At 45.0% G+C, this 23,486-nt stretch overlaps 1 protein-coding gene and 1 long non-coding RNA gene across 2 annotated transcripts in view; one reads left to right on the forward strand and one right to left on the reverse strand.

Annotated features, from left to right (window-relative positions):
* Positions 1–102, reverse strand: part of LOC146671196 (uncharacterized) — a 2,943-nt gene extending 2,841 nt beyond the window's left edge. Inside the window, exon 1 of the long non-coding RNA XR_014911587.1 lies at positions 1–102. This exon is cut by the window's left edge and continues 23 nt beyond it. This is a non-coding gene — a long non-coding RNA (uncharacterized LOC146671196).
* A 13,051-nt stretch (positions 103–13,153) lies between these two features.
* Positions 13,154–17,550, forward strand: LOC146671197 (uncharacterized). The gene is made up of 2 exons (XM_085403383.1): positions 13,154–14,155; positions 17,504–17,550. Exons 1-2 carry the CDS (start codon positions 13,169–13,171, stop codon positions 17,504–17,506), a joined length of 990 nt encoding a protein of 329 aa, XP_085259509.1. The 5' UTR covers positions 13,154–13,168; the 3' UTR covers positions 17,507–17,550.
* Positions 17,551–23,486: the final 5,936 nt, after the last annotated feature.

Consider the following 23,486-nt stretch of genomic DNA (forward strand, 5'->3'; position numbering starts at 1 on the left):
GTGCTGGATTATCTCTCGGCATGCTACTGCTCCTTCAATCGTCAGACTGTAATAACACAAAAGCCATGAGGACAGAAAGCTAGCAGAACAGTTTTTACTTTTACTTCACTTAAAAACAGTCAATCTGAATAACACAAGCTTGGAAAACAGTAAGATTTATTCTTGCACTACAGTTCATTTTCAATTCAGGTTGGTCAACTACTCTATACGTTATAAAATAATAAAGCAATTTTACACAAGTGAAGTACACAATAGGCTAACCCTTGGAAAGTACAGAGTCAGAAACGTTTAGGTTTGGTGCAGTGCAGCTTTGAAAAGGTAAATTATTTCGCGACTAAAATGCCACTAACCATCATATTCAAAATTTGTGAAGGCGAACTTGTCCGTTAAACTCTTAAAATTAACACTAAATAAATTTTCTACTATTTTCACTGTGTCAAAAGTAGGCTACATTTGAACTTGATAAAGGTCAGAGTCAGAAAAGCCTAAACACTGATTTTACCAAAGGTTTTGTGGCATGCAGTTTGCAAAAATCAGACTACTTACCAACTATTGATTGAAACAAGCCACCAACCGTTAATTTTTTAAATTGTGAAGGCAGACTCCATACAGCGCTAGGCGGGAATTGTGTGCTGGCAAGCTAAGTTACGAGCTACTACAACAAAGTAGTCTGATAAATTACAACGAAGTACAACTAAAACAAAGCAGTCTGATAAATGTACGTTTTGTATGCTAGAAGTAAGCATTAACAAAAAAACATGGCCTGTCTCATGGCCGACAAGTCCAGGCAAAACACTGGGGGCGGGGCTGTGGATGATGACTAATACAAATGAATTAGCACAACTTAAACAGTTTAAAGCAACAGTACTTAAAACGTTACAAAAACATAATGTGTACTTATTACAATAAAGTTATTATATCATATGTATACTTTTGGGTCTACCTAACACACTTCATGAAAGTTACTTTAACTATTTTTCAGAACTGAGTAAGAACAACTTACTTCTTTTAGTAAGATGCACTGTTGGGTTTTACAGTGTGGTAGTGAAACTAAAAGGAGGAATAAAAGAAAAGAAAAGAAAAATGTTCCGCTCTTCTCCCCTCTGCTCTTCTTCCCTTTTCTGGGAGCCAGTGGGGAGGTAGGGCGTACAGCCCGATCCAGGGGGAGGTGTGGGAAGCCAGATCCGGCTCTCCTCTCTGCTCTCTCCTATCTTGTCCCCTTTGTCTTACTTCTCTCTATCATCTATTCTATCCCTTTGAAGAAGTGAGGCTCCATGAATGTTAAAGAGGTAAGTATTACTTCTCAGTTGCAGTGAATAGATAGAAGAAAATAAACTGTAGAAAACTAAAAATTTTAATATGACAATCTAGATCAGATCTCTAATCTAAGTTGGGAGTTGTGACTGCTTATCCATAACAGGATATGGTGAACTCACTCTGTAGTACAGGGCCCTGATTTGCTCTACCAAGTATACATGAGAGCTGATGTCTGCATCAGGGTGTGAGCAAAAGTAAGAGACAGGGAACTAGTTTGTAAAAGCTCTCCTGAAGGTTTTGCAGGGGAGATCCCCATGGCCTAATGTTTCATTTAGCACTGGTGTGCATAATTAAGGGATTCGTGTACCATTTTTGAAGGTTACCCTGCAAGAAATAATTAATGAACATAGCAGCGGAATACCAAGTTCCTGGTTTTGGGGGTAACTGAATGTGGTGTTTTGCAGGAAGGCAATCCAAATCTTATCTGGAGCACTTAACACAACGTGTTGCAAAATCGTCTGCACAGTGCAGCTTTGAGTCTCTGATTCATCACATTCCAGCAACAGGCTCAAGTATTTCCGGACACCTACAACAAAATATTGCATTACTGGACCAAATTACTTACACACAACTGAGGCAGTAGAATAAATGTGTCTGGCGTTGAAATTATTCATTAAAATGTGTATTGCTTGTAGGTACTTTATTGTGTGGTTACAACAGCTTTCTCCACATTTATTAGGCTGTTCTCAGAGGGATCAGGCTAAATGCTGTAGCCACATCAGTAAGTGCGATGATTATTCTTGTCTGGTCACGCTTGACCAGACATGGTTTCATCTTTGCTGTAAGTGTCACTTTAAATGACTGTCAGTTTGTCGCAGCCCCTGTAGTCCCTCTTTCCACTTTTCCAATTCTTTTCTTTCTACCATACATCCCTGTGTTTACAACAGTCTCCCTCTGAATTCGCTCTTCAGCATCTCATCAGTCATCTATTTATTACCGGCATCTTTTTTTCAATAACATACCTTTAGCAAACAGTGGATTACTTACCTTCTTAATCTTTATTTCTTGCCTGTTTCTCTTCAGACCTTCATTCCCTTCCTTTGCTTTGTTTCCCCAACTCCATTCTTTTTCCATCCTAGTTGACTTTTTCTCAAAATCCTTAATTACCTATGAGTTTCTGCCTCGCTGCACCTCCTTCGCTTTCTGAGCCTCCTCTCATTTCTCTACTTGCCTCCTTCTCCTCCTCTAACTTCCTTGACCTTGTTCCTCAACCTGTATCATTTTCTATTATCCATTTTGGTTTGTAGCTCTAATGGCCTAAGACTTTTCAGCCATTACAAAGTACTCGAGTACACCATTTTTAAAAGAAAACTCTGAGAAATGCAGTTATGCAAAGTGCAAGCATTTAAGGTCGAGAGTTTCTGAATGTCATTGGGTTTATGGCTGTTGCATGGTCAAATGCAGAGTTAGCTCATTTCTGAGTCCTGCACAAAATTGCGTCTTATGTGTTTGCATAATGCTCTAAGACATTAATTTTTTTTGTTAGAATAACACTGAAATGAAAGCATGTTGCCAGAGTTTGACACAGTGTTCCACAGGAAAGCCAAATAACACGTGTGACCCTTTTGCTTTTTACCCATCATGCTCTGATGCTGTTTGTCTCTAGGTTTTCTTGAATCCACCTCTATCCACCTTCTCTATTTCCTTAACCACCTTGTCATCTCCCTCTGAGGGCAGCCAAAGGGGGGAGGCCCACCAGCTGGCCAGGTCACGGATTTGAAATCACTTGGGTCAACAGCATCTGTGTGCTCCTTGTCTATGTAAAACCAAGGCCAGGATAAGTGCCATGTCCTCGCATAAATACATAGATGCATAAAGGCGTGGACACGTGAAGTGTCCTCAAGGCCTTCTGCTGCATCAGTCAGGTTCCTTGAACGCCCTTGGTTGGTCCCAAGTGGAAAATGGGTATGAACTCAGGTGTTTTTACCTGTATACCCATCTGTGTGTGCAAGAGATTAATTCTGTGTGCTTTGTGTCCTATTTTGCCATCTTGAAATTTGATCATCATAATCTTGCTTTAAGAAATAACACTGATGCAATCACTGATAACGTGCTTCAGCCAGGAGCCAGTCAGCTGCTGCTCCGTACTTCTACAGATAAAACATAAATGTGCTAATAAGAGGGCATTGGATATGATGGTTAGTGAAGCTTGATACATTTGAGCACTATTTGTTTCCACTATTTATGCTAAGCTACCCCAACAGACTTCCTAATAAATGGGCAAGCATGTCTTCATGTAGCTCTGCACCAATTTCCCACTATGTCAAACATATTCATTGCCTCTATTTGGCAGAATAGTAGGAAAGTAGACAGAGAGCAAGAGGGAAATGCTCCAGGGCAGAATAAACACTCAGTCAGTCATCGACTGCATATAAAAGATGGATAACTTTCAAAGATGTGAAAGTGCTTTAAACCTGCATGCTTCTGCACATCCAGCAAGAGGCTACTACAGGCTGGAAACATCTAAAAGAATGGAAGTTAAATGACCCTACTGCTCACTTAATTTATAACCTCAGTTATCATTTAGAGTAAAATCCACAAACGTTGGGTCAGTTTTTTATGTGCAGTCTATACTTAAATATAGTACATAGCTCATTTTATTTTGAAAAGAAAAGAAAATTTATTTTGAAAATATACAGTGTAACTTCCAATGCAGTTCAAAAAAGAAAGCATAACAGTATCTGAGACTTGCCTTGTAATTAACCAACAATACATAACGACTTGTTTTATGTAGTTAAATAGAGATAAAAAATAAAAATAAAATAACAAGACTGTATCAGCCATGTCGACCCAGTAATAATGTGCTTTAATCCACAGAGTAACTTTGTAGGATTAGAGCAGCAGATCATTTTTCATTACTCTCATTTTCCACTTGATGGCACCAGCTCAGAGCAGTAGCTCCCACATGTAATGTTCTGGGCACAGACGTTGCAGCTGCTATAGTCATCGTTACATTAGAACAGGGTTGTGTTTTTATGGTATCATTATAAGATGCGATGTGTCCTCGGGATTTGTAAAAAAAAATCTCTACTTTGATAAGGGCCACTGAATGCTTTTGGAGGCAGATTTATAGGACAGAACAACCCGGCAGGGTAATGTTTGTATTACAGCTGGAGCCTGAAATTGAAAACACTTTTCCCATAGACCTAAATGTAATTTGAACATTATTGTCTAATTCTTGGCAAAAAGGGGAAAAGGTCTCCAGAAATGCCAACCTGTTCTTTTAAGAGAGGACAGTACAACAGTTCTATACGTGTGTGCATTAAATTTGGAAGAGCACAGTATTTATTCATTTAAGTCGGCCGACTTTCTTACTTACATTCTAAAGCAACGCCATAACCTGACACATCAACAGCATTCATGCCTTGTGCTCACTGATGTGGACGCAGCCAGAGAGGCTGAGAAAGATCTCTTTGCACTCATGCAACCTGTAACTAGGGATGTCAGTACAAATTTTAGACCCCGTGAAAAGATGTGACACATGTACCCTCAACTTGTACCAGATCTCAGTTGAAAAGAGGCATCAGAGAGGCCAAGGCAGCGTACAAGAGAAGGATCGAAGACCACTTCACCACCAACAACTCACGACAGGTATGGCAGGGAGTTCAGCACTTAACCAACTACAAACCTGGTAATACCACGTTGACTGAGGGTAACGCGGAGCTTGCAGAGGAGCTGAACCACTTCTTCGCACGCTTTGAGGTGAAGGGACCAGAGGCAGCAGCAGCAAAAACATCGGACAGCAGCAGCCCAAGCCTCATAGTGCAGGAATATGAGGTGAGGCGCACACTGAGGGCAGTGAACCCCAGGAAGGCCACCGGACCAGATGGGGTAACCGCAAAGGTCCTAAAAGAGTGTGCAGACCAGCTGGCTGGGGTCTTCACTAAGATCTTCAACACTTCACTGTCCCAGTCCTGCATCCCGCCGTGCCTAAAGTCAGCCACAATTGTCCCACTGCCAAAGCGTACTAACATTAGCAGCCTCAACGACTACCGACCAGTTGCTCTAACACCTGTTATAATGAAGTGCTTTGAGAAACTGGTCCGACGTCACATCATGTCCTGCCTGCCACCCACACTCGACCCGCTCCAGTTTGCATACAGAGCTAACAGATCAACTGAAGATGCCATTGCTACAACGCTCCACACCACCATCTCTCACCTGGAAGTGCAGGGCCGTTACGCCAGGCTGCTCTTTGTTGACTTTAGCTCTGCTTTCAATACGATACTCCCGGACAGACTAATAGATAAACTGCTGGAAATTGGACTTCCTTCCACCACCTGCCGCTGGATCAGAGACTTCCTCTCAGACCGTGTACAGAGAGTTAGAGTGGGGCCTCATCTTTCCTCAGCCCTCAGCCTCAACACCGGCTCTCCACAAGGCTGTGTACTGAGTCCCCTACTGTACACTCTGTACACACATGACTGTGTTAGTTCCCACCCAGACAACACAGTCATCAAGTTTGCAGATGATACCACTGTGGTGGGGCTCATCTCAGGGGGAGATGAGACTGCATACAGAGCTGAAGTTCAGAGGCTGTCAGATTGGTGTGCAGATAACAACCTGGACCTCAATACCACCAAAACAAAAGAACTGGTAGTTGACTTCAGAAGGAGGAAGTCCGAGCTGCAGCCTGTCAGCATCAACGGGGAGTGCGTGGAAAGGGTCTCCAGTTTCAAGTTTCTGGGTGTGCACATAGACACAGACCTCCAATGGAGCTCTAACACCTCTGCGGTCTTAAAGAAGGCCCAACAGCGTCTCCACTTTCTGAGAATCCTCAGAAAAATGGACCTGAAGAAGGAGCTGCTGACCGTCTTCTACCGCTGCTCCATTGAAAGTGTGCTGACATATTGCATCGGTGTGTGGTTCTCCAGCTGCACCACAGCACACAGAAAGGCACTCCAGAGGGTCATCAACATGGCCCAAAAAATCATTGGACATCCTCTTCCCTCCCTGAAGGACCTGTACAGCACTCGCTGTCTCAAGAGGGCACGCAGCATCCTACGGGACTGCACACACTCAGGACACCGGGTGTTTAAGCTGCTGCCGTCTGGCAGGAGGTTCAGGCTGCTGAGGTCCCGAACAAATAGACTCAAGGACAGCTTTTACAACAGGGCAATAACCCTGATCAATGTAAATAGCTGACCTGACTGGATACCTCCCTGGACTTTTTAGGGGGAGGTAACAATGTTTAAAACGATAACAATAATATTTATATTTATAACAAGGTGCAATAATAATTAATGTGCAATAATAACAGTGTGCAATACACATACACTTATTCTTCTTTTTTATACTAAGTTAATATACTGTGTTGTGTTGTTTGTTACGTTGTGATGTGTCATATCGTGTCGTGTTGTGTTATATGTAGTGCCGACGTAGGACAGTTTTTTCCAATTTCATTGTACTACTGTACTATGTATGACTGTGCAATGACAATAAAGAGTTATCTTATCTTATCTTATCTTAACTTGAATGCATCGGATGAATGCACACTGGAGAGTCAGCTGTGAAGATGCTTTATTTGATGGGAGAAGAAGAAGCAGCACTCTGAATGTAGAAGTAGTCCTGGTAAAACATGATGTTAGGTTGGGCCAGAGAAGGCAAAACAGGAGAAATTTGACAGCAGCTTTGCTATAAAATAATCACATTTGTAGCATTGTAGCTTACATAGTTTTGCCTCATATCTACTTGCTGGCTTGCTTCCTCCCTCATTTTTGTTCTTGTTTTTTGGCACCACTATAGTTCAGCTTTTAGGTGCAGCTGCAGACCATCGGCAGGACAAAAAGAATCGTCATTCAGAAGTGGACTGCTGTTAAATGTGTGGGATGTGTGATATGCGAAATCAAACTCCTGTGTTTGTGTTTTCCTGCCTTCACCCTTTCTTGTTTGTTTACTGTGATAAACAGCCATAGACCGCGAATCAGGAACACCACCTGTTCAATAACCTTCACTTTTCCTGTCTGGATTGTGTTTATGTCACGACATTTTCGAACAGTGCTGCAGTGACGATCAGCTAAGATTCCCACCTACACTGAGGGGGTAGTGTCTGCAGCAGAAGGAATATAGAGAAAATTGCTGCCATTACTACCAAAAACAGGCAAAGTTGAACTGAATCATACCACACAGGGAAGGCTAATGTGCAAATAAGAACCAGTAACTAATGCAGGACATTAAGCATGGTTTCATATACTTGGCCACCTGATCCAGCTGTCTCTCCACAGTTAGCTGTGGACTGGTGGATTACCACAAAAACATGTAGAGAGTTTGATGAGTCATCCTGTAATGACTGGTAAAAATATATGAAATACAGTGAAGGAGCTGTAGAAAATGTTCCCTGAGCCCTGAGGTTTGAAAAACAGCCGAAGACAAGTGAATCTCTGACAGGAAGAACATCCCAGAGTCAAAAAGACAGAATTTACAAGATTTTGGAGACATGATGAGCTGTTCAGTAGGGTAGGAGTCCTCTTGAGGACAATCTCTGCAACCCCGCATATGAAAAAACCTTGAGAAGGGTTGGAAAAAATTGTCACTGAAAATAGAATAAGGATGAAAAATTGCACACTGTGTTTCCTTTTGTCCTGCAGCATCCGCTACATAAATACTGCCTACAAATGCGTAGAAGTCCCCAACCTGTAATTACCACACTTTATGGAAGGTGCCAACACGGGCGAACGGATTAGCACGCACTTTTAAGGAATAAATTATGCATTGCTGCGTCAGAGTCGATTCGCCGGTGTGTGAAAGATATTTTGGAGGCAATAAAGCTTTAATTCCAAAATGAGGTCACAGAATCTGACAGCTCACATAATACACCTCAGCACCGAGACTGGAAACAGAATGAAAGATAGACTGTCTGTCGCTGTCAGTGATAGAGCGTATTTACATTTCAGATCCTCTATGAAGAATACAAAGACACTTTTTTCATATACGCTGCGACTTCAGATATGTAATTGTGCTTGTCATCACCAACTAAAAAAAGCAGAAAAGTAGAAAATAAAAACCATCCACGCTGACACTTTTTCGCTGCTCTTCTTTCTTCTGTAAGTGGTAGTGTGAGTTGCAGCCTCAGTAACAAAAGATATCACTGTCATGCCGAACTGTCAAAACAATCAAAGACAGAAACGGCTGCGGGTAATGGAAACTTTTCAAACAAACTTTGTACCAACTGTTTGTGTGTATGCATGTATATATATATATATATATATATGAATGGGAGTCACTATGTTATTGCTGTAAAACATTAAAAGATGATATCACGAGTTTTCCCTCCATTACATTTAGCTGAGAGGATTTTGCATCCACATCACAACATGACACAACCCAGTGGTCTTATAATTAACTCTCGAGGGGTTGATTCTGGGACTTCACTGCTCTTGATGACCCGTAGCGTCATTCATATCATGAACCCAAATGGGAACATACAGAGCCAACCCTAATGCCTCAGCTCAGAGTATCTGCGCATGCTGAACGCTTACGTTATTTAAAATCTGCACATCTAACTGTGTTGAAACTGCATTCATAACGTTGATAGATCAAACACTGCTGGATCTAATGTGATTTTGTCTTGTGCGCTTTGGATCGTGGTTTGAGGAAGGCATCCATCTCAGTCGAGTCGAGCAGCCGCCTCTACGTTTTTCAGTATACCGAAAAAGGTAGAGATGGCTGGTAGAGGTGGTTGTTACATTTACAAAAGTCTAACTTGTAATTTGAATAAAATAATTTCATGTTTCTATGGTGAACGTAATCAAATCATGTAGGATCTGTAAGAAATTCAATAACTTAATTTGTTCTTGTTGAGATAACGTGATACAATCTAGTAAGAGTGGTTAGTTGCTGGACTCATGAAATTCAAAAGATCACATGAGATTTTAAACTGTAAGAAAATCACTGAAGTCAAGACGCAGACAACTACACACACACCAAATGTATGCTATTGGTATTTATTGTGGTTTAACCTGTCAAGGACAAAAACATACAGAAATCATAGCTTTCCTACTTTCATTCAGCCTGGATTGGTGGCATGGTGGTTAGTGCTGTTGCCTCATAGCAAGAAGGTCCTAGATTCAGGCTTACTGGGCTTAAGCCGGGGTCATTTTTTTAGAAGCCCGGGGTCTTTTGGAGTGTAATTTGTTTCATAGTTAGATGCCTTACTGACAACTGTATAAAACAAAAACTGCACACATTATTCGAAGCACATAGCGCACAGTCGTAAATTCTCCCTAATTTTGGTATGATCCGAGCTCAGGCACTAGGCGACTGAGCACAGCACTTAGCATGTGCAGTGTTGCCAACTTAGCGACTTTGTTGCTATATTTAGCGAGTTTTCAGACCCCCTCAGCAACTTTTTTTCTAAAAAGCGACTAAAAAGAGAGAGCTGTCTATTTTTTTTTTATCACTTTCATCAAATTTAAGAGCACATATACAGGGAGTGCAGAATTATTAGGCAAATGAGTATTTTGTCCACATCATCATCTTCATGCATGTTGTCTTACTCCAAGCTGTGGGCTCGAAAGCCTACTACCAATGAAGCATATTAGGTGATGTGCATCTCTGTAATGAGAAGGGGTGTGGTCTAATGACATCAACACCCTATATCAGGTGTGCATAATTATTAGGCAACGTCCTTTCCTTTGGCAAAATGGGTCAAAAGAAGGACTTGACAGGCTCAGAAAAGTCAAAAATAGTGAGATATCTTGCAGAGGGATGCAGCAGTCTCAAAATTGCAAAGCTTCTGAAGCGTGATCATCGAACAATCAAGCGTTTCATTCAAAATAGTCAACAGGGTCGCAAGAAGCGTGTGGAAAAACCAAGGCGCAAAATAACTGCCCATGAACTGAGAAAAGTCAAGCGTGCAGCTGCCAAGATGCCACTTGCCACCAATGACATGGCCACCTTGTTCACCTGATCTGAACCCCATTGAGAACCTGTGGTCCATCATCAAATGTGAGATTTACAAGGAGGGAAAACAGTACACCTCTCTGAACAGTGTCTGGGAGGCTGTGGTTGCTGCTGCACGCAATGTTGATGGTGAACAGATCAAAACACTGACAGAATCCATGGATGGCAGGCTTTTGAGTGTCCTTGCAAAGAAAGGTGGCTATATTGGTCGCTGATTTGTTTTTGTTTTGTTTTTGAATGTCAGAAATGTATATTTTGTGAATGTGGAGATGTTATATTGGTTTCACTGGTAAAAATAAATAATTGAAATGGGTATATATTTGTTTTTCGTTAAGTTGCCTAATAATTATGCACAGTAATAATCACCTGCACACACAGATATCCCCCTAAAATAGCTAAAACTAAAAACTACTTCCAAAAACATTCAGCTTTGATATTAATGAGTTTTTTGGGTTCACTGAGAACATGGTTGTTGTTCAATAATAACATTATTCCTCAAAAATACAACTTGCCTAATAATTCTGCACTCCCTGTACACTAAGCTTATTGTTAATTAATAAGAAAACTCCAGACGATTCCACTCTGAGCTGAAGAAGCTTCTGATTGGTTAGTAGAGTCCATGTGAGTAAATTGGTGGCACACCTTTGGATGCATATAAGGCAAAACACAGAGCCTGGTTCTTTGACATGGGAAAATCAAGAGATGTCAACCAAAACACCAGAAAAAGAATTGTAGACCTCCATAAGTGTGGCTCAGTTTTGAATACAATTTGGTGCCATTTACAATTAAGAAATACAGATAGTTTCTCTCTTTACTCTTAAAGTTAACAAACATGTTTTTTATATTTATCAATCAAAAAAAAACATTTAGTCTGATTTAATGTTACAATTAAAAAAGTGTTTGTGTTTTTATCTGAAGAGTTTGTAAATATCTGGTTTCAACTGTATATTTGATGATGTTGGTGTTTGGCTTGATTGTCAGCACAGAAAGAAAGGGAGAGAGGAACAGACAGGAAACAAGAGCAGGTGAGACACACATGTTAGTCAAATGGTTGTTTGCCAAAACTCATCAGAACATGTATCTCGTACCTAGTGTTTCTTTTTAGATACCATTTGTTACTTTTCAAATTCTACATTTATTAAGTTATGCAGGCTTGTTTGCACAACAAGGCTAAATAATTATATAAACTTTTCTCAATCTAAATATTGTACTTTGGTAGAATTAAAAAATACCGGTAAGTGTTGGTCAGGTCTATGATGATTTTTAGTGCTACTATCATCTAGTTCTGATTCTGGTTCTGTCTTGGTTACTGTTGTAGTCCTGTTTTAATTCCGGATCAGTTCTGGGTCTGGTTGAATTGGGGTTTAGTCCTCGTGTCTTGATACAGCCCCGACTTTGTTCTGCCTTGCTGCTTAATTAAAACAACTAGTTTAAGGTGTCCTGCATATGTGATATATATATTTTCCTATATGAAGTCATTTTTTTTAACAAAACTCTAAACACAGCCTAATAAATCTTTCATTCATTTCAAAAGCATCAGCTCTAAGAGCCGTGCTTACAGAGTGCTTTGTAGTGAATCAGAAGAGTCGACGCCCATTGAGTGAGAGCCGGCTCCTCACTTAATTTCCTTTCGCTGCTCAGCTCTCACACAGTGGCTCAGCTATGCTCCAATCCCTCCATATTGTGGCCAATCACATGCGAGGATATAGGACAACATCATTATGTGAAAAACAGAGAGGGTGAGAGACGCGACAGTCAAGTGGAGCGTGTGTCTGTCCTCTCAGTAAGTGAGTGAGACAGTAGACAGCGGTGAGGAGGGCTGTGCGAAAGCAACAACACATAAATATGCCTGACACCCGTAAACGAAGCAGCATCTGACTGCAGTTTAAAGACTTTTTTGTCTTGTCTTGGTCTCAATACCCTCTGGTCTTGGTATTGTCTTGGTCTTGGTTTAGGTGGTCTTCACTACAAGTCTAGTAGAGTGTACGAGTACACACATACACACAGAGAAAGTGTCAACCCGACAAAGACAATAACATCATTGCTAACTGAAGTGTTATAGCCATTGAACACGCTCTCACTCAGAGCTAACACACACAATTTCTGTTACAGGTAGCTCGAGTTAGGACCAAAGGTAATCATTTGCATGGGCAGGTGGGCAGTGGATCATTTTGGAGCCTGTCCATTGGAGAGATGAGGGCATGACACGCAACAACATCCTGACAGAATTCGTTTCACCGGGTCAACAGAGAACTGAAAAGCTCTCCCATCCTGGAGTCAGGGTGAGAGGCTGCTAGGTTGGTGCTCTGCATTTCCAGCAGGTGGAATGAGGATTATAAGTGCAGCATTTGACTACTCAAGCAAACTGCGTTTTCTGACCTTTGAGAAACAATTACAGAGAGTCCTGGTGTTGAGTTGAAAGGTTAAACAATATGGAAGAAAAATTGAAAAAGCAAAGAAGACAATGAGCAAAAATGGGTGCCACATGGGTTGCAGTGGTAGGCAACTAATTCTAAAAAGCAGTAGAGACTGATCACAAGAACATTAAAAAGATCACCTGAAAACAATTCATAATAAAGAAATGTCCTTATGACAAGAAAAAAAAGAATGCACAAAAAAGCAAAAGTGATGTGGCGTGGGTGTGGTCCTTGGCCAGCTGCAGAGGAGGAGTGACGCAGTGAGCTCCCGGGGCGGCGCAGGGGCGGGGTGAACAGGTGTGCTGGGATCTGACAGTGATTGTGTCTCTTTATATGTTGGCAGTGACAGACGGAGACGGAGGTGACAGCAGAGAAAGAGAGCGCGGGAGCATATGTGTCCACGTACAACCCCGAGTTTAATAAAAAGTTCTGCATTGTCAAAGTCGCTCCGGCTGGTATTTCTTGGGTCCACCGTTACACTGGTGCCGCCGCCCGCCCCGCCGCCCGCCCAGCCGCTGCAGATCTTGGGCCAGATGATGGTGGACATGGCGGCGATGGCGGCTCGTCAGGCGGCCACGCAGGACCAACAGTTGGCGTTGCTTCGCCTGCAATCGGAGCAGCAGACCGCGGCTCTGGGGCAGCTGCTGGGGAATGCGGCCGCGCCGGCTCCCGCCCCTCCGCTGTCGGTGACGTTGCACCGGATGCGGGATGGGGAGGACCCGCTGGTTTTCATCGAGGCTTTCCAGGCCACGGCGGTGGCCTGTCGGTGGCCGGAGGAGGAGTGGGCCGCCCGGCTGCTGCCGCTTCTGTCGGGTGAGGCCCAGACGGCGGCGCTGAGCCTGCCCCCCGGCTCGCGGGGGGTGTTCGAGGACGTGTGCCGGGCGGTGCTGGATCGTTTGGGGCTCTCCCCAGAGGATTACCGCCGTCAGTTCCGGGCCAGCAGGATGTCGGGGGGGGAGCGGCCGTTTGCCTGGGCTCGGCAGCTGGAGGATGCGGCAGCGAGGTGGCTGCGACCGGGCCCCTCGGCTGGGGAGACGCGGATGCTGAACATGGTCGTCCTCGAGCAGTTCGTGGGAGGCCTGCCCGAGGCGACGGCTCGTTGGGTTCGCTGCCACCGCCCGGCGGATTTGACGGCGGCGGTGACGCTGGCAGAGGACCATCTGGCGGCCGACCCGGTACCGGGCCGTGAGGAGCCGCGGCGGGGCGCCCGTGTTCCGCCGCCCAGGCCACCGGCGGCGGCGTCGCAGAGGAGAGGCGGCGGCCCTGCGGGAACGGAGCAGGCAGCAGGGTGGAGCCCCAGGAACCCGTTCCGGCCGCTGCTTCCCGCCGGAACCCCGGCGGCCGCCGAGGTTGCCCCGGAGCCACGGGGAGCCGCACAGACGCCGGGGCCGGACTGTTGGAAGTGTGGGCGGCCGGGGCACCTGCGCCGAGACTGTCCGCTCATGGAGGTGGGGCAGGTGTTCCGCGTTGCCGGCGCTCCAGCGCCCGCCCCCGGTCCAGGAGTGACGTACCGCGTGCCGGTAAGGTGTCAAGGGGGTATTCGCCATGCTTTGGTGGACACGGGCTGCACGCAGACTCTGGTCCACCAAAGTTTGGTTCGCCCCGGGGCATTGTTGGAGGCTGACTGGGTGGAGGTTAAATGTGTGCACGGGGATATTCACAAGTACCCAGTAGTGTCACTGTTGCTGAAATTCGGGGGCAAAACGCATAGAGTGAAGGCGGCGGTTAGCCCGCGCCTGTCGCATCCCCTTATTTTGGGTACGAATTGGCCGGGGTTCCACAGCTTACTGGGGCAGTACGCGGGGATGCGATCGCGGTCTGTAAATTCGTGTGACGTTTGCGCGGCGCTCGGCGGTGACGCGGGGTCGACCGACGCTGACTCTGGGGGGGAGGAGGAGGCGGGGACTTCCACGGAAGCCCCGCCGCCTCCCGTTGTGTACCCCACGGAAGATTTTCCACTAGAGCAGTCTCGGGACGACACCCTACGCTCAGCCTATGACCAAGTGATGGATATTGATGGTCGCTCGGTGCGCCCCGACGCTGCGCGAACGTACCCTCATTTCCAATTGCGGAACGATCGGCTTTATAGAGTGAGCCGTGACACTCACACTAATGAAATCCGCACACAGTTATTGGTGCCGCAAAGCCGCCGGGAAATGATTTTCCAGGCGGCTCATTCGAACCCCATGGCAGGGCACTTGGGTGGCGAGAAAACTCTGGAGCGCATAATGGCCCGATTCTATTGGCCGGGCATTTGGGCCGACGTGCGCCGCTGGTGTGCGTCGTGCCCCGAATGCCAGCTGGTTAACCAGCCGGCCGTGCCAAAGGCGCCGTTGCGCCCATTACCGCTGATGGAGATCCCGTTTGAGCGTATTGGCATGGATCTCATCGGGCCATTGCACCGGAGTGCACGCGGCTATCGCTTTGTGCTGGTCCTGGTGGACTACGCAACGCGGTACCCGGAAGCAGTGCCGCTACGCACCATTTCAGCGAAGAGCGTGGCGCAGGCACTGTTTCAGGTCATCTCCCGAGTCGGTATTCCGAAAGAAATACTGACTGACCAGGGCACGTCGTTCATGTCGCGCACATTGCGGGAACTGTACGAATTACTGGGTATTAAATCTATTCGGACCAGCGTCTACCACCCTCAGACTGATGGGTTGGTGGAGAGGCTGAATAAGACTTTAAAATCCATGATTCGTAAGTTCATTCGCGAGGATGAACGCAATTGGGATCGCTGGTTAGACCCTCTGTTGTTTGCAGTGCGGGAGGTGCCCCAGGCCTCCACGGGATTTTCTCCCTTCGAGCTGTTATACGGCAGGAAGCCGCGGGGGGTGCTCGACCTGATTAAGGAAAACTGGGAGGAAGGTCCGAGCCCTGCGAAAAGTGAAATTCAGTACGTGCTGGACCTGCGAGCAAAGCTGCACACACTGGGGAGGCTCTCACGGGAGAATTTGCTCCAGGCCCAGCAGCGGCAGCGACGCCTGTATGACAGAGGGGCTAGACTCAGGCAATTTTCACCGGGAGATAAGGTGCTTGTGTTACTTCCTTCTTCCAGCTCTAAATTACTCGCCAAGTGGCAAGGACCCTTCGTGGTCACACAGCGAGTGGGGGGACGTTGATTATGAAGTGGTACGGTCGGACAGGGGCGGGGCCACGCAGATTTACCACCTCAACCTCCTCAAAGCCTGGAGGGAGGCGGAGACCGCTTCTCTAGTGAGCTTGGTAAGAGGGAGAGATGAGTTGGGGCCGGAGGCGCCAAAGTCTAGCATCCCCGCCTCCCTCCATTGCAGTGACCATCTCACACAGGCCCAGAGGGCGGATGTTGCTGCATTGCAACAGCGCTTTGCCGACGTGTTCTCCCCCTTGCCCGGCCGTACTTCTCTCATAGAGCACCATTTTGAGACGCGGCCTGGCGTGACGGTGCGTTCACGGCCCTACAGGCTGCCGGAACATAGAAGGCAAATTGTTTTCCGGGAATTGAAGGAAATGCTGAGGCTGGGAGTAATAGAAGAATCACACAGTGCTTGGTGTAGCCCCATCGTCCTTGTAGTAAAGAAGGATGGGTCTATACGGTTCTGTGACGATTATCGCAGAGTGAATGAGGTGTCACGTTTTGATGCTTATCCCATGCCCCGGGTCGACGAGCTCCTGGACCGGTTGGGCACCGCTCGCTTTTTTACGACTCTGGATTTAACCAAGGGCTACTGGCAGATTCCCTTGTCTACAGAGTCCCGGGAAAAGACGGCCTTCTCCACTCCGTATGGGTTGTACCAATTCGTGACGCTTCCGTTCGGCTTGTTCGGCGCCCCTGCCACTTTTCAGCGCCTCATGGACCGGGTGCTGCGGCCCCACGCTGCCTATGCTGCCGCCTACCTAGACGACGTCATCATTTACAGTGACACGTGGGCGGGGCATGTGCGGTGTGTGGCCGCGGTGCTGGAGTCCCTGAGGCAGGCGGGGCTCACGGCCAACCCGAAGAAGTGTGCGGTTGGACGGAGGGAGGTACAGTATTTGGGGTACCACTTGGGGAGCGGGCAGGTGCGACCTCAAGTGGAGAAGACGGCGGCGATTGCATCCTGCCCGCGTCCCAAGACGAAAAAAGAGGTGAGACGGTTTCTGGGGCTGGCCGGCTATTACCGGCGGTTCGTCCCAGGGTTCGCGGACCTGACCAGCCCCCTGACTGATCTCACCCGCAAGGGTGCCCCAGATCTGGTCCAGTGGACGGAGCGGTGCCAGGCGGCGTTTGTGCAGGTGAAACGGGCTCTCTGTGGAGAGCCGCTGCTGTTCACACCTAACTTCTCCCTCCCTTTTTGTCTGCAGACTGACGCCTCGAGCAGAGGGCTGGGGGCCGTTTTGTCCCAGCAGGTGGGGGGAGTTGACCGGCCGGTCGCGTACATCAGCCGGAAGCTCACGGACCGCGAGTCACGGTACAGCACCGTGGAGAAGGAGTGCCTGGCGATCCGGTGGGCGGTCGACTCCCTTCGCTACTACCTCCTGGGCCGCCCGTTCACCCTCTGCTCGGACCACGCCCCGCTGCAGTGGCTCCACCGCATGAAGGATGCCAACGCCCGGATCACTCGGTGGTATCTGGCCATGCAGCCCTTTAAGTTCAAGGTGATCCATAGGCCGGGCGCGCAGATGGTCGTGGCCGATTTCCTCTCTCGCTCGCGGGGGGGGGGGGGGGGGAGTAGGTTCGGCCGGATGGGCCCCGGCCTCAGTCGGGCGGTGGGGATGTGTGGCGTGGGTGTGGTCCTTGGCCAGCTGCAGAGGAGGAGTGACGCAGTGAGCTCCCGGGGCGGCGCAGGGGCGGGGTGAACAGGTGTGCTGGGATCTGACAGTGATTGTGTCTCTTTATATGTTGGCAGTGACAGACGGAGACGGAGGTGACAGCAGAGAAAGAGAGCGCGGGAGCATATGTGTCCACGTACAACCCCGAGTTTAATAAAAAGTTCTGCATTGTCAAAGTCGCTCCGGCTGGTATTTCTTGGGTCCACCGTTACAAGTGAGAAGCAGGAGGAGAAGTCCTGGCTGTTGGAGGCAAAGTATGTTCCCAAAATAGTGTAAAGACAAGTTGTAATATTAAAAAAACAACTTTTGAGAACATCTGTTCCCAATGGATAATCGACATTCTTCTGAATCCTAAATTTCTTGAGTATAAACTCCAAAACAATATGGTTAGAAAAATTGGAGTCTCATATGTATCTTCTTGTGCTACAAGCCGCAGTCGTCTTACCACAGGAAACCGCACAGGCGTTAATCCAAAGTACCGTATATCATTTGAAAAAGTCTCAGACAGGCTTCCAGCAGTCATGAATGAGTGATGATGATCTCGCAACCACTTTGATCTTTTTGAAGACATTCTCCTTTAGTCAAGATGAATGCATTTCCACACTGTCAACGTTATGACACTTTTCAATTGACAAGAGAAAAGTTTTGTTATGAAGCCAAAATATATTTTCAGTCAGACCCTGTTCTAACCACCTTTTGCTTACTCTGTTTGGCATCTTTAGCTTCTCATTCTTGCATGACAACAAAGCCCCAAGGAATAAAACTGGGCTTTGAAGTGATTTAAGGGCAGTGGCTGCTGACTGCATTCATCTCAAGATGTACGATGGCCTAAAAAGCATTTTTTCTCACATAAACTATCAATGAAAGAGAAGTGCAAATCGGGTAGTTACTCAAAATTTCCGCACAAATCACATTAGGAATATCATTATATGAAGAATGCAGACCAAATTGCATATGCTTTTATTGAATCCTCCATTAATTATTCCTCTCAAACAGTTTCATCACCAAAATATGATTGTTTAGGAATATCTCCAATGTTTTGTTACGGTTAAGATATCTGCCACCTTTAGATAAGCTACAGAGAACATTTTGCAAGGTTAGAACCCCGAACATTATCCCCGTAGAAGCGTCCAAGACCACACTGCACTATGCACTGGTAAAAATGAAGCATCTCTTAATTACCGATCCATGACTGCAGAATCACTGGTTAAGGAAAGGGATTTGAAAGCCATCACTTTAGACAGCTGAGCAAGGTAATTGAAACTGTGGTGTGGTTACCCAGAATGTATGAAACTTTAAACCGGCTCCGTGGAGATGTGTGATGTTTTCTCAAATGTGAGCAAAGAGCCAGGGAGCCACAGAGAGCGCGCCTGTGCTGTACAGTTGACTTTCCTTATGAGCTGTAACAAGTAGCCCTGAGCAACTAAGTGTCAGCCCAGCAAGCAAAAGATACAGAGCCACACACAGGGAGTGAGAGAGAGAGGCAAAAAGGGAGCTGAGTCAAGAGAACAAGAAGAGGGGGACACACAAACAGAATTAAAGAGAGACGCACATACAAACAGACTTGAGGGGGCAGATGCATATGTAAAAAAAAACACAGCCAGTGTTGCACAGATTCAAGTCTTCATGCTATGTTTGGCTGTCTGTAATTATGCAAGGCTTCCCGCACGCTGCATGGCTCTGTCATCGCCCCGCACATCTTCACATTTCTTTGTCATTTTGGTATTTTCCCCAAAGCCTTAATCAACGTGGCTCCCTGCTTTAAACGTTTCTAACAATGTTCACGCTTTAGTCGCGTTAGTCATTTCCTCGTTGCTGCTGCATTGTGGCGTTCTCTCCCCCCCACCTCGCCAAAGCCAAGATCATGCAAGACCGATCTTCCTACAGGGACAGAGGGTGGAGAAGAAAAACAAACAAACAGAGAATCTGATGGCAGGGTTAATACGACTGGCAGTGAGCTGCAGTATCTCTGACTTTGTATTCTGCTGCTGTCAAATGCTGCTGCTTTAATTGGAACTGAAATAAGCCAAACACAGCAGCCGGCTCTTCTCAATCTGACCCCAAAACAGCAGACACTCACTCTCTCAGCCTGTACACGTAGCCGCCCCCACACTCCTGCACTCACGCGCTCCAGAAGAGGCGGAGAAGTCAAGAAAGATGGAAACGAAGAGAGAAAGTTGGAAAAAACTCAAACGTATTGCAGGATTTACCAGCTGATAAGATGATGGCTACATTTGATGGCTACATTCGTTACCTTCACTCAACTCACTGTTAGCTCTCCGTGTTTTAGATGACTGCTCCAATAGTATTGGCCCGACTTCGACTTATATAACGGCATGTTCCATCCATTCATCCATCCATTTTCTAAAGCATCAAGTATTAAAGTGTTCTGAGCCCCAATCAACAACTATGAGAGGGGGTGGCATCCATTTATTTTCTAAAACAATGATAATTATGTGCTTGAAAGCCTTGGCAATATTGTTTCCCATTTAGCAATCACAAAGACAGTTGGCCTGAATTGATTTAAAGTCTGGTGAATTGGATTGGATTGTTCATTGTGTCACAGAGGGAGCGACAGGCCAACTAATGGCAACGCTGAGTGTAATAAATGAATTCAGCTGTTCACAGGTGCCAAATGTATTGTCAGGTGTGGCTGATTAAAAGGTGGGACCTGCATGGGAAATCAGAGCAACGGCACTTTGTAAATCTAAATGTAAATCTAATCTGACGTACCATTAAAAACAGATAGCGCTCTGAGTGAAAAATGTGTGGGAGAAACGTGACAGATGGTTTATTATGAGCCTGCAGTCTCTCAGAACTCTTGATTAGTTGATTTTTTTGCTTCTTTACTGAAGTTACTGATTTCTAATGTTCATGCAGACGTTTTTATTGCGTACTTGTGCTGGTGTAGCAGGGAAGAGTAGATGTGAAAGCAATTGTAATGTCATTCTAGGAAATGTCTTTTCAATAATGCTTTGAGTGTGGTATTTGTACTGCTAAATACCAAGTTATAGTTAACTTACTTGCTAACTGTTAAAAATAAAACCACTAGAAATGCATGGAATGGTTTAGGAACCTGCTGAGTCCGCCTCCACATACTTTGGCCTTTCTATTTACCAAGCAGACCTTTTTCCTTGACTATTTGAGCCAATATGGATGACCCGTAGCTTTTGTGACTTCCCTGTTGGCTTTTGAAACTTGTTGCAGTGGGTTGTAGTTGCTGCTTTAGACCATTGTTTGGTCGAGACCCTCATGAAGTCTAATGCAAGAACTTAGGCACAGAGTCAGGTTGAGCGCCTGAATGTTCATCTGGCTCATAATCAATTCCAATTCACAAGTTATTGTAATGTATGAAATCCAGAAAGAAAGTGAATGTTCCAGGAGTGATGACAGCCGTCTGTGATTTCGTACCTCTAATCTTATCACTTATCTAATCTTATCTAATCTAATCACTGATGGGGACGACAAGGAGTACAGAGGTCTGACCCAAGACTTTGTGGACTGGTGCCAGCTGAACTACCTCCAGATCAACGCCAGTAAAACCAAGGAACTGGTGGTAGACTTCCGCAGGCACAAGCATTCTCCACTGCAACCACTGAACATCCAAGGTATGGACATTGAGGCTGTGGACAGCTACAGGTACCTTGGTGTTCATCTGAACAATAGACTGGACTGGACTCATAACTCAGACGCCCTCTACAGGAAAGGGCAGAGCAGGCTGTACCTGCTGCGGAGACTCAGGTCGTTTGGAGTGGAGGGCCCACTCCTGAAGAAATTCTATGACTCTGTTGTGGCTTCTGCTATCTTTTATGGCGTGGTCTGCTGGGGCGGCAGCATCTCTGCTGGGGACAGGAAGAGACTGAACAGGGTGATCCGAAGGGCCAGCTCTGTTCTAGGATGCCCTCTGGACCCAGTGGAGGTGGTGAGTGACAGGAGAACGGCGGCTAAGCTGTCATCCCTGATGGACAACATCTCCCACCCCATGCAGCAGACTGTGACAGCACTGAGCAGCTCCTTCAGTGGGAGACTGCGGCACCCACGGTGTGGGACGGAGAGATTTCGCAGGTCTTTCCTCCCCACTGCTGTCAGACTCCATAATAAAGACTTTAACTGATCAAGCACACACATCCACACATGTGCAATAATACTAAGTGCAATAATCCTTTCTGTCATCGTTGTATTTTTACTCAGTTGTATATAGTATTTGTATTTGTATTCTATTTTTATCTTATTGTATATTTATTTTATTTTATTCTACTGTATATAGTATTTTATTTTATTCTATTCTGTACAGTTGTGTACTGTATTTATTCTTATTGTATTCTAATTTTTGCCTCATAACTTTTGCACTGTCCACTTCCTGCTGTGACAAAACAAATTTCCCACGTGTGGGACTAATAAAGGTTATCTTATCTTAAACTGAGTGACTCGAAACACTGACAGAACTAGAAACACAATAAGGTAAAACGATAAAATCAAAGCAGAAACCAAACCTCTGCGTTATACAAACACGAGACCACGAAAGAGACATACTCCAAGACACAAGTACAAACTCTTACAACTGTGTTTTGTCTTGATCAGTTTCTTTAGCTGTTAAAATGAGACATTTTTCCACACTTTTGGGCTTTTTGGCTTTGATAACATATGTTTTTTTTTAAACTTGCACAAAGTTGATTGTGTTTACTTTTCTTTGTTTTCTTTATTGAACATAAATGGAAATAACTAATATTGTGAAGAATACTGAAAAAATATGTTTTTAAGTGTACAAAATTAAGTTTTTTTGTGTTAACACAAATGTTAGTAATAAACAGTGATAGAATTAGTATTTATGGAAATATTGATTTGTTTAAGTTGAATTTTAATTATCTTTTAAAGTACAAATAGGAATATGGCTATGTCTCTAAATGTGACATTAAATGATGACGTGAAGCAAAAACACTTATTTATGATCATGATTATTTTTAATACTTTTATTTGTTTTTCTATAACTTACACATTTTGGACAAATGTGAAGGACACATTTAATCGCTGTATTCGTTAAATACCTTTTAAGATCAAAGGAAAAGAAGATAAATGTATGATATGGTACATTTCATTGGTAGTTAAAAAGATAATTAACATTATATGCGCACACTTATTTTCACTTCATTTAATTACAACCTTGATATGCTGAAATTGGTGGTCTCAGAAAATCATTAGTGAGAGAAAAGAAAAAGAAGGGGGAAAAAAGAAAACTGGGTGTTTTTGACCCCTGACTTGTAAACTGACTTGTTTTTTAAATGTATTCATTCAGTCAACTGTAATTTGCACTTTAGTCTTTAAAAAGAGCAGTTTTAACTAATCACTATAGGAGACAGGTTAGCTGTTGTGGAGAAGGAACATAAAAGCTTCAGATGAGGCTGATAAATGGTGGCAATTGAGTGGAAAAGTCACTGCTCCTGCAATACTGAGGAGCTGTAGTGGTGGTATATCAGTTCACCAGGAGACTAATATACAAAGAGACTGCGGAGATTGGCAGGATTCAATTATGATTGCATTGTCTTTACTTGTTGTTGAATGTATTGAATTGCTCTGTCGGTTAGACGAGTCTCTCTTTAAATTAAATCTAAGGAAGTAAGACATTTAGATTAAATCTGAGATATTCTTTCTGTTTCCAGTTTCCAGTTTTTGCTAACATTAGTAATAAGAACCTCTGCAGTCAGGCAGTGATGTCAAAATGAACTTTTCTGGCCTTTTCCTTATTTTTTCTTTACTTAAGGATTAGCAGTAAAGTAAATGAGATGTATCAAATACATTTTTATGCTGTACGTTTTGTACTGAGGCAAGTGTTTAGGTGAAGAAATAAGAGAATACATGAGGATACAACTGTTTTTGTGGCTGATGCTGTACTTATGCACACCGGCATATAATGAGGCATGGCAGGTAGTTGGGTACATACAGCAAAATAAAATTCTGTCCGGGCAGCTTCATCTAGAGGAAAAAAAGTGGACATAATGTGGATACTAGAAGAATCCGAAATGAATAGGATTCATCCTCTGGGACCAGACTCACATCCCTAAA

Source organism: Rhamphochromis longiceps, linkage group LG4 (assembly GCF_057381845.1).
Source record: "Rhamphochromis longiceps isolate RC_006_pf linkage group LG4, R_longiceps_female_GT1.1, whole genome shotgun sequence".
Classification (NCBI taxonomy): domain Eukaryota; kingdom Metazoa; phylum Chordata; class Actinopteri; order Cichliformes; family Cichlidae; genus Rhamphochromis; species Rhamphochromis longiceps.